Genomic DNA, 16,259 nt, shown 5'->3' on the forward strand with positions numbered 1-16,259 from the left:
CTGCCGGCCCCCGGGGCCGACGTCTACCCTTCTCAGCCTGGGCTTCCAGAAGAGGAGGTCTCGTCCCAGCTGGAGTCCGAGAGCGCGGAGGGTGCAGGCCAGGGGTGCAGGGGCGCTGAGTGGGAGGGGCCTAGGCCGGGCAGTGTGGCACGTGGGCAGATTGCGGATGAACCTTCCAGTTCTTATGCTGGGGATGCCCACGCAGGTATTGGCTTCGATGCAGTGAGGAGAGCTTCGGAGCTCAGACCCCAAGTCTTGGACCTCTGGGTGACTCCCCCCACCCCCACCTCCCCTCAGGTGACCAGGAGAGGTGTTTCTCCTGGGTGACCTCAGTCCTATCAGCTGACAAATGGGACACAGGTCCCCACCCCTGCCTGGCTTACAAAGCAGGGATCACGGGGCCTCCAGAATCCCCTCTTCTTCCCTGAAGACAAGGGCAGGGGGAAGGATGGAGGGGAGAGGGGCTGCAGGGGGAGGGGCAGAGGGGAGCAGGGCTGCTCGCTGCCCTTGAGCAACTCAGGTGCAGGTGGAAGGGGCTGGGAAGTCCAGCCCACAGTCTGTCCTTTGCTTCTAGGAAGAGCTGAGCAACAGGCCCAGTGCAGCAGGTCTTAGCAGCCCCTCTGCAGGGAAGAAGTTTGACATCTTAAGTCCAGCCGGGTCCTGCTCCCTGTCCATGGAGGTCCCCCCAGGAGTCTGACTGCTGGGTAGCAGGAGGGGGTGGGGCTGCCAGCAGGGACAGGATTGGTATGAGTTCAGGAGGTCAGTGGCAGGCAGATGCTCAGGGCGGCCCCCAGTTCCAGCCGGGGCTCTGTCCCCGGGGTCACCGGAGAAGAGGCAGTTAGGGAAGAGTAGAAACAACGGAGATCAAGATGGCTTCCACAAGGCCCAGGCATGGCTAGCGGTTCCTGGAGTGTGGCCGGGGAGAAAGGGGGCTAGCAGTTCCCTGGCACATCCCGGAGGTGGGGCGGGGTGGGAGCTAGCCGGTCCTGGGGTGGGCGGGGCTAGCAGTTCTTGGGGCTGTTGCGCAGGTTGTTCAGTTCTAGCTGGAGCTGCCGAAGGCGGATGTCTTTCTGGGCTAGCTCCTCTTTCAGCCTCCGGATCTCATCCTGCTGCCGGAAGAACATTCTGAGCAGCTAGGGAACAAGAAGTGGCCAGGAGGCCAGGGATGCAGGTGAGGTGGTGCTTCTGTCCGCCTGCCCAGCGCCCCTGCCCACTCCCCTCCAGGCTCATCCAACACAAATCCGGCGGGCACAAGTCCCACAACGCCGCAGCCCAGCTTTCCAAACAACCCAGGCTGCTCACCCTTCTATAGGCCCAGATCTAATGCTTTTCTTTACCATCCTTTCTAAACTGGGGAATGGAGCAAGAAAGCAGTGCTAGAGGTAATTCTGATCCAAATGTAATACACGCCTGTCTACAATACCACGGAAAACCCTCGGGACAAGTAATACACACAACGATGAATGAACCAATGAATGGATGAATGAATGAATGACAGCTAAGTAAAGCAAGTGCTGGGAGAGGGGCATCAGCATGCGAAGGTGGGGGCTGCCAGCTCTGAGCCCATTTCTTCCTTTTGGTGTATGGGGATCATGGCAGGTGAATGGTCCTGTCAGAGAACTCCTGTTCTCAGCTCTGCATCCTACAGGCCGGTCACAGCCCAGTACCCAACCCTGCTTCTCCAGGCCCAGCCTGGGAATGACGTCTAGGCCCTGCTGTGTTTACCTAGGGTACAGTTGTTTCTCTAGGGGCAAGTATTATGTTTTCCCAACAAACATTTTGATAACCAGAAAAGGTTATGTATGTTACATCATGTCGCCATTCGCGTTAAAAATGCTATCATTATTTGTTTGTCTGAGACAGGGTCTCGCCATGTAACTCAGGCGAGATTCTCCTGCCTCAGCGTCCTAAGTGCTGGGATTATAGGAATGCACACCTGGAAACCTGTGAATCTTCTTGCTTCACCTTTGCTTCCCACCACTTGGGGATTATTTTGACGCAAACTCCTGACTATCCACCCCTAGAACCCTGTTCCCCTTCCCGCCAATGGCACAGAACGTGTTTCATGGCAAGTATCAGGTTGCCTGTCAATATCTCCTTTACAATTCTAAGATCCTCCAGCTCAATGCTGGTCTGGTTTTCCTCTGATCCTGTGGCACAGGCTGTCTTTTAAGATGGCCCCCCGAGAGATGGCAGCCCCACTGCTGGAGCAAACTGCAGCCTCCTGAGAAACCCAAGCCGCAGGCACCACAGAATCTGTGAGGCTGTAAACGTTATTAAGTCTTGGGGTGATCTTGCACACGTGGACAGACAGCCAAGGTGGTCGCCTCCTCCGGGCACTCAGCGACAGCAGGACGCAAGCTTGGCACTGGTGGCCATCTCTGATGCCCACAGTATTTCCTGTCCCCATTTTCCAATGAGTTGGAAAGGGACCTTGTTTAGTCTCATCAGTATCATTGTTCCTGCCTGCTTGGGCACAGTGCTTGCCACAAAGCAGGCCCCGGATGACTCCTGGATGAAATGAGTTGTGCTGGGACCTGGGCCTGGGGTACAGATGGACAGAGCTGCCCTGGGTGGGGTGTGGACAAGGCCTGGCACCAGCTGCCCGGATACCAGCTTTACTCCCTCCCATTCTGAGTGGTACCAAGAGGTTTGTTTGCACAAGTAGCCAGACAGAAGTGTGTCCCCATGCTGGAAAGAAGGCCATGCCATGATGCCCAGGGCCAGGCTGGTCTCCCAAGGTACCGGTGAGTGGATAAGGGGAGATGCCCAGCACTGGGCGTTACTCAGGAAGGGGCGGATCTTCCTGGCATCCCAGCCAATAGAGGCAACAGCAAGCTATGTATGGTCTTCATTACAGAAAGAAAAATGCCTTGGATTTGGAGCTAGTTTGCAGGCTGTAGCCATAACTGAGATGTAAGGGCCCAGGAGGAAATAACTTACATGCCCTCACCTCGTTCTCTGTCCTGGGTGGGACATTCTCTAGTAAATCTATTCCGTTCACCACGACGCTCTTCTTGTCTCTGATGGGAGCCTTGAACACCACTTTTGAGGACTTCTTGTAGCCTTCTTTCAAAGACATCAACACAGGGTCTGCAGAGGGAGGCAGGGGAGGCTGAACAATGGGGTGTCTGCTGCACCCTGAGGGGGTCCCAGCTGCTGAGGGAGGGCATGTTCTCCAGGTAATGCCAGGGAAACCAGTCAGGCTGGCCGGGAGGGGAGGCCTGTGGCTTCTTGCCCGATCCCATATCCACGGCCATACCTCGGTTCATGCCTCCCAGCCATTCATCTGGGGTCAAAGCTGGCTCCGTGCCTGGCGTCATGGGGTAAATGTCCTCCTGGTAGGAATCCGACTGCAGGGGAGGGGAAGGAAGAAGGGATGGCAGAGCTCCCTCCACTCTGCCCGCTTCCCAGCTCCTAGTGTCCTCACCCCTGCGTGTATGAAGCTCACCGTGAACGTGAGCTTCATACATCTCTCCTCCAGGGTGAACCAGGACCTCATCCACACCCCTCCTCACCTTCCTTACCCTCCTGGGCTCTACGAAGCCCGGCCAACCCTACTCACCCTCCTGGGCACAATCATGGAGATGGGCTCAATCAGGCCCTTCAGAGTCACCAGTTTGTAGAAACGGAACACCTCACAGGCTGACACATCCAGCCCGTGTTTGGGCATGACCCCTGCGGAAAGGTGCGTGGTTCTGTGGGGGTCCCTGCCTTACCTTGTCAATGCTGGTGCCCACTTCTGGGCGACCCCAGGCAGGGCAGCCTGTGGGCCATCACCACGACAGCTTCACTACTGTGTGCTTTAGAGATGGGCCTGTTCAGGTGTGCCTGATGGTGCATGCCTGTAATCCCAGCTCGTTGGGAGGCAGAGGTCGTGCATCACTGTTTAAGGACAGTCTGAGCATAAAAGTTCAAGAGACTCCATCCCAACCAACCAGATCCGGGGACACACAATGGCTGGACCTGGTGGGTAACCAGGTCTGGGGTCACACAATGGCTGGGTCCAGGGGTGTGTGCCTGTTACCGTGAGCAGCGTGGGGAAGGCTAACATATAACACATCGGAAGATGGCAGCCCAAGCTGTTCCCACTTCACAAATAACCAACAGGAAGAAGGGCTGGAGGCACGGCTCAAGTGAGTTCAATCTCCAGTATGAGAGAATTGGCCTTTGAACTTTAGATAATGACCTGACTCTCACTGTGTCAGCCAGACTGGGGCTAGGTCTCCCCTTCGGCTCCAGGCCACAGCTGGACAGGATGGCAGTGGCCCAAGGATGGTGGGGTGACAGGAAGCATCAAAGTGGGTGTTAAGAGTCAGGGGTGGCGCCTGGAAGGCTCATCATCTAGCCATGACTCTGTGTCTCCTTCCCCCCTCCCCCCCAACCATCACCTTGCCATTTAGAGAGGACTGGCTTCCTGCCCTGTGTGGAGAGGCTGCATGGTCTCTGGCCCTTACCTAGGCCTTTCTGGGGGGCCGGGGAGCGGAACTCCATGAGGTAACTCAGATAGGGCTTCTCCGTGCTGAGCTCGTAATAGCGGATGTTCCCATCGCCCTGGGGACCAGAGGGAGGAGGTAAGAAGAGTGGGGGCAGAGGGGAGGGTGGGGCAGAGGGGGGGATTCAAGGCAGAGGGAGGTCTGGCATCAGGGAGTCAGAAGAGCTGCGATGCTCGGAGACCAGGAAGACCAGGTACCACTTAGCTCCCTTGAGATTCCAGAACAGGGGTCTTTCTAGTGGGGTGGGGGTGGGGTGGGGTGCGGTCAGTGCCTGTGTGCATGCACAGACATAGGCATGTGCATCCACACATGCAGGTGCACCATCGAATGTGCATGCACACAGGTGCACATGAACTTGTGATGTGATGGTCTTTTCCACCGAAGATCTCCTCGCAGGTGTCTCGAATTCCATCAGAAGTCACTGCACTTGAGGCTCAGATCTTTTGTTTCCGTGTCAGTCCCGCCCCACCTTGCCATTTAGTAAATTCTGTCACTCACACTTTAGTAAGAACCAACATCAGACTTGAAAGTAGGGACAGATGGGGGATGGGGGAGACCCAGAGCCCTGGGTCGGTTCATGGCTGGGGAGAGAAGTGGGGTGGGGGAGGCAGGGGTCTCCTCTGGTTCCTTGGTCCCTCCCCCACCTTCTACTACCTTTCCAGCAAGGTAGAGCATGTGGGTGTCAGCATCATAGAAGGGGAACAGGAGGCCGGAGAGCCCATCGATCTCCTCCTCAATCAGCGGCATGGAGAGGTCCTCCTGTGGGGTGGGTGGAGGGCTCAGCCAGTGCCCAGGAGGACCTGCAGGTCGCCTTGCAAACCCCAGCAAGGCCCACCTACAACTTCCAATCACAGAGGTCTTGGAGGGAGGAGCTGGGCCTCCCCTCCGGTCACACAGAAATCCCATCTGCTTCCCACACTGGCCTCTGACCTACAGGGCCCTGCCATGCTGCTGCTCTGGGTGAGGGTTGGGGAGAGGACAGGGAGGTTCCTGCTCATGGACACCTGGGACTCCCCCCCCCCCCACTTCCCAGAGGTGGCCAGGCCTGTTGGGGGCCGGAGTTGGAGCAGATGCATGCAAACACTGTAGTATAGGGACAGAGGAGCCAAGCTCTGCTCCAATACCCCACTCCTTGTGAAAGTGCCCAGCCTGGGTCTGGGGAAGAGGGTGGGATCCCCCCACCCCCGCCCCTTCCTCCCCCAAAGAGGGGCCTGAGGCTGGCCTGGCCTGAGCAGGCCCCTTATCCCGCTTTAGTTGGAGCTCCGGCAGGCAGTGCGTGCCTGTGTCGGGGCAGGCTGTGACCACAGCGGGGTCTGGCCTGGATGCCTGCCTGGTCCCCTCTCAGCACAAGGCCAGAGCAGGGCCAGGGCCCTCAGGAACCACTTCTCAGTCCATCGGACCAGCATCCCAGGTGCCTCCTTCCGCCCTCTCCTTTGCTGATGTCTTGTGACCCTCTAACCAGAGCAGAGGCCTAGGGACCCAGACTACAGACTCATCTGGGAAAGAGACACCCCTGCCCACCCCCTGCCCACTGCCCAAGCTCAGATCTACGCTGCCCACCCTCTCCTTCTCCCTTCTGGTCCTCTCCCTCTCCCTGCCTGCCGTTCCCTGCCCACTACGGCCTCCCCAGAGCTGACCTGGTCCCAGAGGGCGATCTGCCTGGTGTTCCACCTGGAGACCCCTGTGGTGAGCAGCCGCTTCATGTTTCCCAGGAAGACCACTCTGTTCACCCTGTGGTTCTTGCAGTTTGCCTCCTGGGGGACAGACAGTGTGGGTGAGCCAGGGCCCCAGCACTTGAGTACTGCCCTGAGCTGGACTGAGTGTCTGCATCTGGATCCCAAGAGGCCAGGGAAAAGATCCGGCAGGTGGTCCCCAAATGCTGCCACCAGTGTCCTGGTCCCCAAATGCCATCACCAGTGTCCTTGTCACATGGAGGTCCTCATCTGTGAGCTAGAACATCACCTCTTCCCCCTCCCTCCCTCTCGCTCTCCTCCTTCAATCCTGGGTCTTGAACTCAGGGCCTGGGCTGTCCCTGAGCTTCTTTTGCTCAAGGCAAGCACTCTACCACTTGCCAAAGCACCATTTCCAGCCTTGCTGTTTACGTGGTACTGAGGAATGGAACCCAGGGCTTCATGCATGCTGAGTGAGTACTCTACCACGAAGCCACATTCCCAGCCCCACTTCTCCACTCTCCACCATCCTTTCTAAAGCACTGTGGGATCTGGGTTCGATTCTAGCTCCCTCTGAGACTGGGGGCTTTGAATCTCAGCCTCTCCATGGCTGGGTATTCTCACACAAGAAAGGAGCGGGCAGTGTGTCCACAAACAAGGCTGTCCTGAGGGCTGATGGTGACAGCCATACAACAAGGCCCTAGGAAGTGTCCATCAGTGTTCACATCAGCAACTAAGATTATTCTGTCATTTGTAGTAATGGTCCAGGCATCTTCAAAGATTAATACACTAGGCTCAGGTTCTCTTTCTTTCTTTCTTCCTTCCTTTTTCTTTTTTTTCTTTCTTTCTTCCTTTCTTTTTTATCAGTTGTGGGACTTGAACACTGGGCTTGGGTGCTGTCCCTGTGCTCTTCAGCTCAAGGTGAGCACTCTACTGCTTGAGCCACAGCACCACTTCCAGTTTTCTAGTGGTTTATTAGAGATGAGATTCTCACAGACTTTCCTGCCCAGGCTGGCTTTGAACCATGATCCTCAGATATCAGCCTCCTGAGTAGCTAGGATTACAGGCATGAGCCACTGGCACCCGGCTCAGGTACTTTCTTTTTTTTTTTTGCCAGTCATGGTGCCTGAACTCTGGGCCTGGGCACTATCCTTCAGCTCTTCAGCTCAAGGTTAGCACTCTACCACTTGAGCCACAGCACCACTTCCAGCTTTTTCTGCTTATGTGGTGCTGAGGAATTGAACCCAGGGCCTCGTGCATGCAAGGCAAGCACTCTACCACTGAGCCACCTTCCCAGCCCCCTCAGATACTTTCTTGAGCAGCAGACAACCCCCAAATTCCATGCACATTTCCTTTTCCACCTAGCCTCATGACTGGCAAATGTAGGTGCTCAAGGAACATTGACTGGGAGGAAGTGGTGCCAACATCCATTACAAGATGTGAATGTTCAAGGTTGTTGAGAAAGGCCAATGGTGGCAGTGCTTGTCTGAATTCCATCCCAGTGTCCTCATCACAGAGACACATCATGGGGACCCTTGTCACAGGGACACTCATCATGGAGAGTCTCATCATGGGGGACCCTTACTGCTCTCCTGGCCTCTCTGTGTTGTAACCCGGTGCCTTCTGAACAGAACCTCTCAGAAACAGAAGCCAAGCTCAACTGTGGAACTGAAACAGCCAGGAGTCTTGTATTGCGTGTGGTCTGCACGGTTCCTGAGTCCTACCTGAGACTCTGCGGTGTCTACACACGGCAGATTAGCAGCAAAGAAGAACGAAATTATGACATTTGCAAGAACACAGAGGGAACTGAGGATGATCAGCCACCTACCTTAAGGCAAAATAAGCCAGGTTCAGAAAGATAAAGAGCAGGTTTTTCTCAAACTTGCAAGAAGCTAAGCCGTGTGTGTGAATGTGTGTGTGTGTGCGTGTGTGTGTGCATGCACACGCGTGTGTGCACCTACACATAATTGTAGGGCAGTCTGGTGGAGAAAGGTGGCAGAGGGAACAGAGATAAGAAGGAGAAAGAATGCTTAGAGGCGAATGATGCTTGAGTCTATCTTGTCTGTGTATAAAGATGGCATAATGAAACCCAGTAAAAACTATTACAAAAAGAAAAGAAAAAGCTGGGTGCCAGTGGTTCACGCCTGTAATCCTAGCTACTCAGGAGGCTGAGAGCTGAGGATCATGGTTCAAAGCCAGTCCAGGCAGGAAAGTCTGTGCAACTCTTATCTCCAATTGACCACCAGAAAACCAGAAGTGGCGCTGTGGCTCAAAGTGGTAGAACACTAGCCTTGAGCTGAAGAGCTGAGGGACAGTGCCCAGGCCCAAAGTTCAAGCCCCATGACCAGAAGGAAAAAAAAAAAAAGGCAAAGAAAAGAGAGGAGGGAAGAAGGGGGAAAATGAAAGAGAAACAGCAATAGAGGAGTCAAAGTACAATATATGCATGCATTAAATACTATGATAAAATGTCTAAAACACAAATGCTCACTGGTTATTACCAAATGGAATGCAATTCTTCCTCACACTCGGGAGACTCAGACCCAAATGGAGATCAGTCCACACTAAGTCCCCACTTGAGGCTGTCTGTGGGGACAGCACCCCAACTCACTCCCCCAGCCTATTACACACCAGTGGCTGGGGCGTGTCCAGTCCCCTGCCCACCCTCCCCGTCCCGTGCCCATGATGGGGCACAGTTAATGCCTGGGGATTGGGGTCTGATGGAGTCTCCAGGGTAGGCCACAAGAATCCCATTTGGAGGCCATTGTACCAGGGGCAGGAAAGGGTCCTAGGGTCCCTCTCCCCTTAGTACGAAGCAGGGCTCCCATGGACTTGGAAAGGCCTAGAGCGGACAGGCACCAGCCTTCAGGACAGATTCACAGATGGAGGTCCAGGCACAGCCTTTTCTTCCAGGCGTGGCTCCAAGCTGAATCCTGGGCCCCATTTTCCTCCTCCCTTCCACCTTCAACACTCTAGGGCTCCACCTGTAGAACGCGGCCAGAGCGGGGCTCGATCACACGCAGCTTCTTGTCCTTGCATGTGGTGGTGAGCAGGCTGCCGTCCGTGTTGAAGGACATGCACAGGACCACATCCGTGTGGCAGTCAATCATCTTCACCGGCTCACCCACATCCAGGTTCCAGATGAGGACCTGCAAAAGCAGGCATGTGGGAACGGGGGAATGGGGTCAGCTGCTGTCTTAGGAGTCTGTCTTCTAGCCACACTGACAGTCTAGGAGAAAAGCCTCACGTAGGGCTATGTGCTGTGGTGCTGAATGACACTATTGGGTTCTATGGAGAAAGACTGATACATCCCATTTCTCAAGCCCTAGAAGATGCCTTATCCAAGGTCCTAGGCCCAGCCTGGTTCTCAGCTTCTGCAACCAGCAAGGAGAGGAAATGTCACTTGCCAGGTCCCAGGTTGTGACACCTTTTTAGAGGGCTTGGCATGGGGCAGAGGGGCCAGGGCTCCACACTCTTGTGATCAGGTGAGTAGTGGCCAACTGTTGGCTAAGAAGTGGTCACATGGGGGCTATAGGCAGGGAGTGGGCATTCTCTCCCAGCCCATCAACCATCGGAGAAGGCAGGGACGATGTCACCAGCTACCAGGGTGCATGGGGTACCTGCTCGGGTATGTGCAAGAGATGGAGACCAGAGCAGTCCCTTGCTGGGAAGTGGGCTTCTGACACCCCTAGGTATCTCTGCTCTCTCCCTTCCACCCCTGCCAGCATCCCAGCACCCCATCCCAGTGGCAACGCACCTTGTAGTCATAGCCAGCACTGAATAGGATGTTGTTGGTGGTGGGGTGCCACTCCACCAGCCCCACGCGCCGGCTGTGCCCATGAAGTTCCAGCCGCGCCACGGTCATGTTCCGCTTCAGGCCGCCCTCCGGGATCTCCCAGATCCGTACCTGCAAGGGAATGCAGGGCTGTGGCCGGGTAACACCAGCAGGAGGCGCTGTGAAAGGCCCTGCTTCCCCAGGACACCAGGTTTTCCTCAACTGGTTGGGTGTGGCAGGCTCTAATCCGGGTGGGAGGCTGAGCTGCCTGGGGTATGGTGGTGAAGGGGTGGTGGGCTGTTTCCTTTGGCTTCTCTAAATGATGTCACCACAAGCAAGCTAAGAGTATGGCTTCAAGGATGCTGGTGCTACTGTGGGCAAGCCAGGCTTGGGACCATTGTGAGGACAGCACAAGGGATTTTAGCTAGCGTCTAATTGAAAAGCCCACCTTCTCTTTCCCTCCATGCCCTCCTAAGAATCTGCCTTCTGCCTGCTCTCCTGTGTACTCCCCCACCCCACCCTCCACACCATGACCCATGACCATGTCCCTCACTCTGTCTTTGACACCCGGGCTGAAGGAGAGAGGTGCATTCAGGAGGTGGCCAAGAGATGCCAGACTCAGGGGCAGACTTCAGTAGGAGGCTGGGCCTGAGTGGAAAGACCAGAGAGGGCCTGGACAGAGCTGCTATTTTCTTCTTGTGATGCAGACAAGGCAGCAGAGCAGGATGACGTAACAAGAGGAGGTGGGGGACACGCGGGAAGCAGTGAGGCCCCGAGCGGGCACCGGGCCGTCTCTGTAGTCAGGGACCCCTTTAGGACATTCACCAGGGATGGGGGGTCTGGAACTCAAGCCAGTCAATCTGCAGTCTCCGCTATGCCATCTGGGGAAAGGGAGATGCTTGATCTGCCTGGCATACTGGCAGCGTAAAATCAGAATAGAGTTATAAGTCTGTTATTATCATCATTAATTCTATTTATTAGAGTCCAACAAGGTGGAGAGGGCAAAGTACAGATGACTACAACTTCAAACACCTGTAAGACCACCTTCTCGAAACACAGAATTCCACCCTTGTTAGTGATAAGAAAACAGGAAAAAAAATAGCTTGGTGATACTATTTACAATCTACTAAAATAGCCAACTGGAAAAAAGAAAAAAGAAAAAGCCAGCTTCTCTTTCCTTTTTGTTTTGTTTTTTTGGCAATGCTGAGATTTGAACTCAGGGCCTCAGGATTGCTAGGCAGGCCTCTACTTCTTGAGCGATACCTTCAGACAATAATTCAACTCTTAAAATTCAATCTAAGAGGCTAGGTGCAGGTGGCTCAGGCCCATAATCCTAGCTACGGGGGAGGCAGAGATTTGAGAATGACAGTTCAAAGCCAGTCCAGGCAGAAAAGTGTGCAAGACTCCATCTCTAGCAAAAAAAGCCTGCACTGGAGGCATGGTCTAAGCGGAAGAGCATCAACTGTAAGCAAGAAACTGAGCAAAGCTTGAGGCCCTGGGTTCAAACTCTGGTAATGGCACAAAAACAATCAAACAAATACAATACAAGAAGGTCTCTAGGCATGAAGGTGTTTATTAGAGCATAAACAGAAAACTCAAAAAGAAACTCAACAAGTGATCAATATTAGGGAAGCAATGCACATAAAAATAAACACTTTTAGGGGAACAATAGCATACCTACTATTTATATGTCGTGGTAGCCATTTGATTGGAATCCCAAAGGCTAGAATGATGGTGGAGAAGATAATACAGAAGGCAAAGGCAAAGCCAGGCCTGGGGAGCCTGGCTGGGAATTGGGGTGTCTGAAGGGAGACCTTCTGATGAACTTCCTGATCAAAGATCACAGAAATGAGTATTTCCCTTACTTGTGTCCCTAAAAGACCCCCAAAGCTCATATAACCATCAACTGGGAGTCTGGGGTGAGAAAGGCAGATTCTAGTATGTCAATGATTTATCTATCACCTACGTACATATCTACGCATCTATCTATGATCTCTATCTATCTATCTATCTATCTATCTATCTATCTATCTATCTATCTATCTATCTATCTATCTATCTATCTATCTATCTATCTCTGTGCTGGTCAAGGGCCTTGAACTCAGGGCCTGGGCACTGTCCCTGAGCTTATTTGCTGAAGGCCATCACTCTACCACTTGAGCCACAGCTCCACCTTGGACTAAAATTTTGCTCACCAATTGGAGAGAAGAGTCTCACAAACTTTTCTGCCCAAACTGGCTTTGAACCTCACCAGCCTCCTGAGTAGCTAGGATTACACCTGTGAGCCATCGGTGCCTGGCTACTTTATCTTCATAAATGGCCAGAGAGATATCTGTTGTCTAACTATCCCAAGATGAACTTGACCCTGGGCTCTGCCCATTTCTCTTTGAGGATTCCAGCTCATTCTGTGATGATCCTCACCCTAGTGTGTGGTTTTGAAGGACAGGGGTTATGTGTGGCTCACCTTTTCAAATGCTGAAAGGCTGGGAGCTTACCTCATTGGTGGATCATTTGCCTGGAACCTTGGCACTGTGAATACATACGCACACACACATACAATCTTATTCTCTCCCCAAATCTGATGGGTGAGAAATGCTGTTTCTCCAGCTATGGGGTGGGACAGGACAGGGCAGCTTCAAGCAGAACCAATGTACTACCCAGATCTTCAGAGAAGAGCTGTATCTCTCTGGGGGAAGAGCTCGACTTGAAGGCACAAGAACCATGCTGCGCTTGGTCTGCCCAGACAGCGGCCTCCTTCCTTTCTCCTAGGTGTGTGAGCTTTCTCTCTGCACCCCTGCCCCCCTCTGGTTACTGCCCTCCCTCCCCCACCCCCACCCCCAAGACTTGGAGCACGAGGCTTGGAAAGAGATGGCTCCCTTCCCGTGCCTGCCTGCTGCCGGCTGCTCTCCCTGGCTGCGGCAGAAGCTATAAAAAGCGCAGCCCAGCAACAATAGGTGACATCATCTGGGTGGGAAGGGTTGGACTCTGCCACACGCCAGGGAGACTTACAACCCCATGTAGCCCTCCGCCCTCCGGGCCCTGGGGAAAGGGGCTCAGGCAAGCTGGACCCTGTGGAGGTGGACCCTCAACAGATCCACGCCCCCCCCTCCCCGATAATGTCACAGGGTGGGGGTGATGGGGAGGAAGGCCACCTCGGTGTCCTCTGCAATTCTGAAGGACTAGCAGGTTCAGTGCTGGGCAGGGACTGGGCGGGGGGGAGCAGAAGGGGGAGGGTTCGCTCTGTGTTCCCAGCCCAGGTTTGGGGCACTGTGCCTGGTGCATCTGCTTCTAGACAATGTGTGTTACCATTCGGGAAGCTGGACTGTGTCCAGGGAGGGAGTCCTGGAGGCATGGACCTCAAGGCCCTTAGTTGAGGGCAGAGAGGCCAGTAAAGCCCCCCCCCCCTCCCCAACTGTCTCCTAGGCTCCATCCTCCCAATTGGAGCACTGTGGTATAAGTACCAGGTGAGGAATCTGGACAGGCACTATGGCTCAGACCCTCAGTTCCCCCCGCTCTGTATAACCAGGGCTGCCCTAACTCACTCTCTATGTGACTTCACCTTCAGGGTGCCCTTTGCACAACAGCTGGGTTCCAGCCTTGGGGACTGCTGGCTTCATTGCCAAGGCCCTGGGCCCCTCTGGGGCAGGGGTGGGGGCAGACACCTGAGGCTCCGGTGGGGCTTTGGGCCAGGCTTCTGGAGCAGCTGGCCTGGCAGGTGTGGGGAGAGCTTAGCTTCTCTCTGAGCCAGCCTTAATCTCCTCTCTCTGGATCAGCACCTCTAGCCAGAACACCCCACCTCCTGCCCTGAGCCTGGCTTTCCCTTTCCTTCCTCTCGGCCACACCCTCCCCTGGGGGCTGCCCTCTCCCTGGGGACTGCCCTCTCCCTCCCTCCCTCCCTCCCTGCTTATGCAGATCCCAGACATTCTGCAGCTAGCAATCTGGTCTCACCTCGGCAAAGATGGCTGCGACCACAGTGTCCTCATGGCTCCCTTTCTAGCATCCACTGCCCAGATAGCTTGAGAAGCCCAGGCTCCATTTCCAAGTTCTGCACCCCACATCATTTCCTGACCCAGCCTCCCTTCCCAGCCTCCACCATATTCATTTTCTCACTGAACAGCCATTCCCCAGGGGTCCGGCTGCAGCCCAGCATTCCCCTTCTCCCCTTCTCTACCAAATGCATCCCCACCCGGACTAGCCTGGCCAGGGCAGGGCCTCTTTCTGGGATTCCTTTAACTCTCTTACTGTAGGCCAACATCCTGTCTGTCCCACATCCAGCTCTCCCCAACTTCCTTTTGTCCCTGCTTCTGGGTCAAGGCGAATCTGGTCTCATATACATCTGCACCGTATTTCCTATTGCTTTGGTGTCTCTGCCCGGGCCAGGCATGGAGCAAGGCTGAGATCAGAGGCATTTTTGGAGGCCCCAGGCATAGAACTACAGACAAGTCTCATTATTACTCCTTCAGAAAGAGCAAAATCAAGAGTGAGAGAGGTCACACGCCTCTGGCCACTCAGCCTGTGAGGAAGCTGAGATGTCATCTCTACCAGATTCTGCAGTTGACCTCCTTCGGGACCCCAGCAGGCAGGAGGGCACTAGGCATGCTGCGTGCAACATGAGGGACTTGCTTAGCTTCTGTGACCAGGGCAGACAGAGCCTTATGCTTGTCTGAGTACATATCACCCTCAATAGCTTGTTCTGGGGTCCCAGAGCTCAAGGCTCTCCTTAGGTAAGAGAAGGATCCATCGAGTTGCAACTTGAAGAGGAGACAGAGGAAGCAACCCCAAGGGCTGTACCCTAACTTCTCCAAAGGGGAACCTGCTCTTTCAAGAGGCCAGAGGAATCTGCTGACACTGTGTACCACTGGGTGGGTGGAGCTTGGGGCAGAGGAGAAGGAGCAGCCAGGATCCCACGTCCACAAGAAACATAGCTGTAAGCTAGACCTGCCTCTAACCCTTGGCTGAGGTTCCTGGTCACCAGTGGGCTAGAGGCCTAAATGAGTACATTTTGGCTGGCCCAAATAAGAGCAGGAGTCCTTAGTTTCAAGGGTGACTTGAAATTAAGCAGGTGACAGCATCCCACAGCTCCGTGAACAGGACAGAGACAATGGTGCTGCACTCCTGGAGAGGAAAGTAGGTAGTGACTCACCTCCCTTCTTTCCGGTTGAGCCCTGTCCTTTCCTGAACTGACCACTGGACTCTTTAGCCCACACTACTTGTCTGTCCCCTTCCCAGCTCCATTATTTTTGCCTAGTGCCTATTCTTCAATCACGGTCCTCCTACCTGACTAGCTGGGGATCACAGACAAGAACCACCATGCTTGGTTTAGTTTTTTATTTAAAGAGTCACGGAAACTTTTTCCCAGATTGGCCTTGAGCTGCAATCCCCCTATTTCTTCCGAAGTACCTGGGATAGCAGGCATTTGCCACCACACCCTTCCCTGATGGAGACTTTACTGTCAATCTCTTTCAATAATTGATTCATTCATTCTTTCATGTTTATCTTTCCACTGCCCATCAATCCATCTCCCAACAAATCTAGTTATCTTTCCTTCTGCTCATCATCATCCATCCATCCATTCAGCTCTCTCATTCACCAATATAATCATCCTTCCATCCATCATCCATCTACCCATTAATCTATCCTCTACCCAACCATCCATCCATCCATCTATCCACCATCCATCTACCCATTAATCTATCCTCTACCCATCCATCCACCCATCCATCCATCCACACCATTCATCTATCTACTATCCACCCATCCATTAATCTACCCTCTACCTATCTACCCATCTATTAAGCTACCCTCTAACCATCCATCCACCAATCCACCCATCCATCTGTCCATAAATTCATCCATTCCTTCATCCATCTACCCACCACTCATCCATCCATCCATCCATCCGTTCATCCATCTATCCACTCATCCATCCATCTATCCATCTATTCATTAATCTACCCTCTACCTATCTATGCATCAATCCACCCATCCATCCAATTACCCATCCATCCAATTACCCATCCATCCAATTACCCATCCATCCAATTACTCATCCATCCACTCATCTATCCACCCATCAATCCATCTATATATCTACTGATCCATCCATCCATCCATCCATCATCAATCCATCCATCCATCCATCCATCCATCCATCCATCCATCCATCCATCCATCAACACTTGGCCATGTGCTAGATTAGATGCCTGGATTCAGAGCTTCTGCCTTCAGAAGCTCATTGTCCAGCCTAGAAAGACTAGAGAACCTAAACTCTGAGTTCCTTCAAGTGCCAGAATCCTGAGGATGTGGCCTGCCCCAGACCAT

General features: G+C 53.8%; 1 protein-coding gene across 1 annotated transcript in view; it reads right to left on the minus strand.

The window, feature by feature from the left end:
- Nucleotides 1-424: 424 nt before the first annotated feature.
- Nucleotides 425-16,259, minus strand: part of Coro2b (coronin 2B) — a 64,150-nt gene continuing 48,315 nt past the window's right edge. The window contains exons 4-12 of the mRNA XM_042697421.1: nucleotides 9,921-10,070; nucleotides 9,148-9,312; nucleotides 6,134-6,250; nucleotides 5,151-5,255; nucleotides 4,458-4,554; nucleotides 3,566-3,678; nucleotides 3,263-3,353; nucleotides 2,954-3,093; nucleotides 425-1,133 (exon numbers count right to left, since the gene is read on the minus strand). Of these exons, the coding sequence (XP_042553355.1) occupies nucleotides 1,002-1,133; nucleotides 2,954-3,093; nucleotides 3,263-3,353; nucleotides 3,566-3,678; nucleotides 4,458-4,554; nucleotides 5,151-5,255; nucleotides 6,134-6,250; nucleotides 9,148-9,312; nucleotides 9,921-10,070 (1,110 nt within the window). The 3' untranslated portion in view covers nucleotides 425-1,001. The remainder of the gene's footprint in view (nucleotides 1,134-2,953; nucleotides 3,094-3,262; nucleotides 3,354-3,565; nucleotides 3,679-4,457; nucleotides 4,555-5,150; nucleotides 5,256-6,133; nucleotides 6,251-9,147; nucleotides 9,313-9,920; nucleotides 10,071-16,259) is intronic.

This window comes from Dipodomys spectabilis, unplaced genomic scaffold (genome assembly GCF_019054845.1).
Source record: "Dipodomys spectabilis isolate Male_0828 unplaced genomic scaffold, ASM1905484v1 ptg000219l, whole genome shotgun sequence".
In the NCBI taxonomy this organism is placed as follows: Eukaryota; Metazoa; Chordata; class Mammalia; order Rodentia; family Heteromyidae; genus Dipodomys; species Dipodomys spectabilis.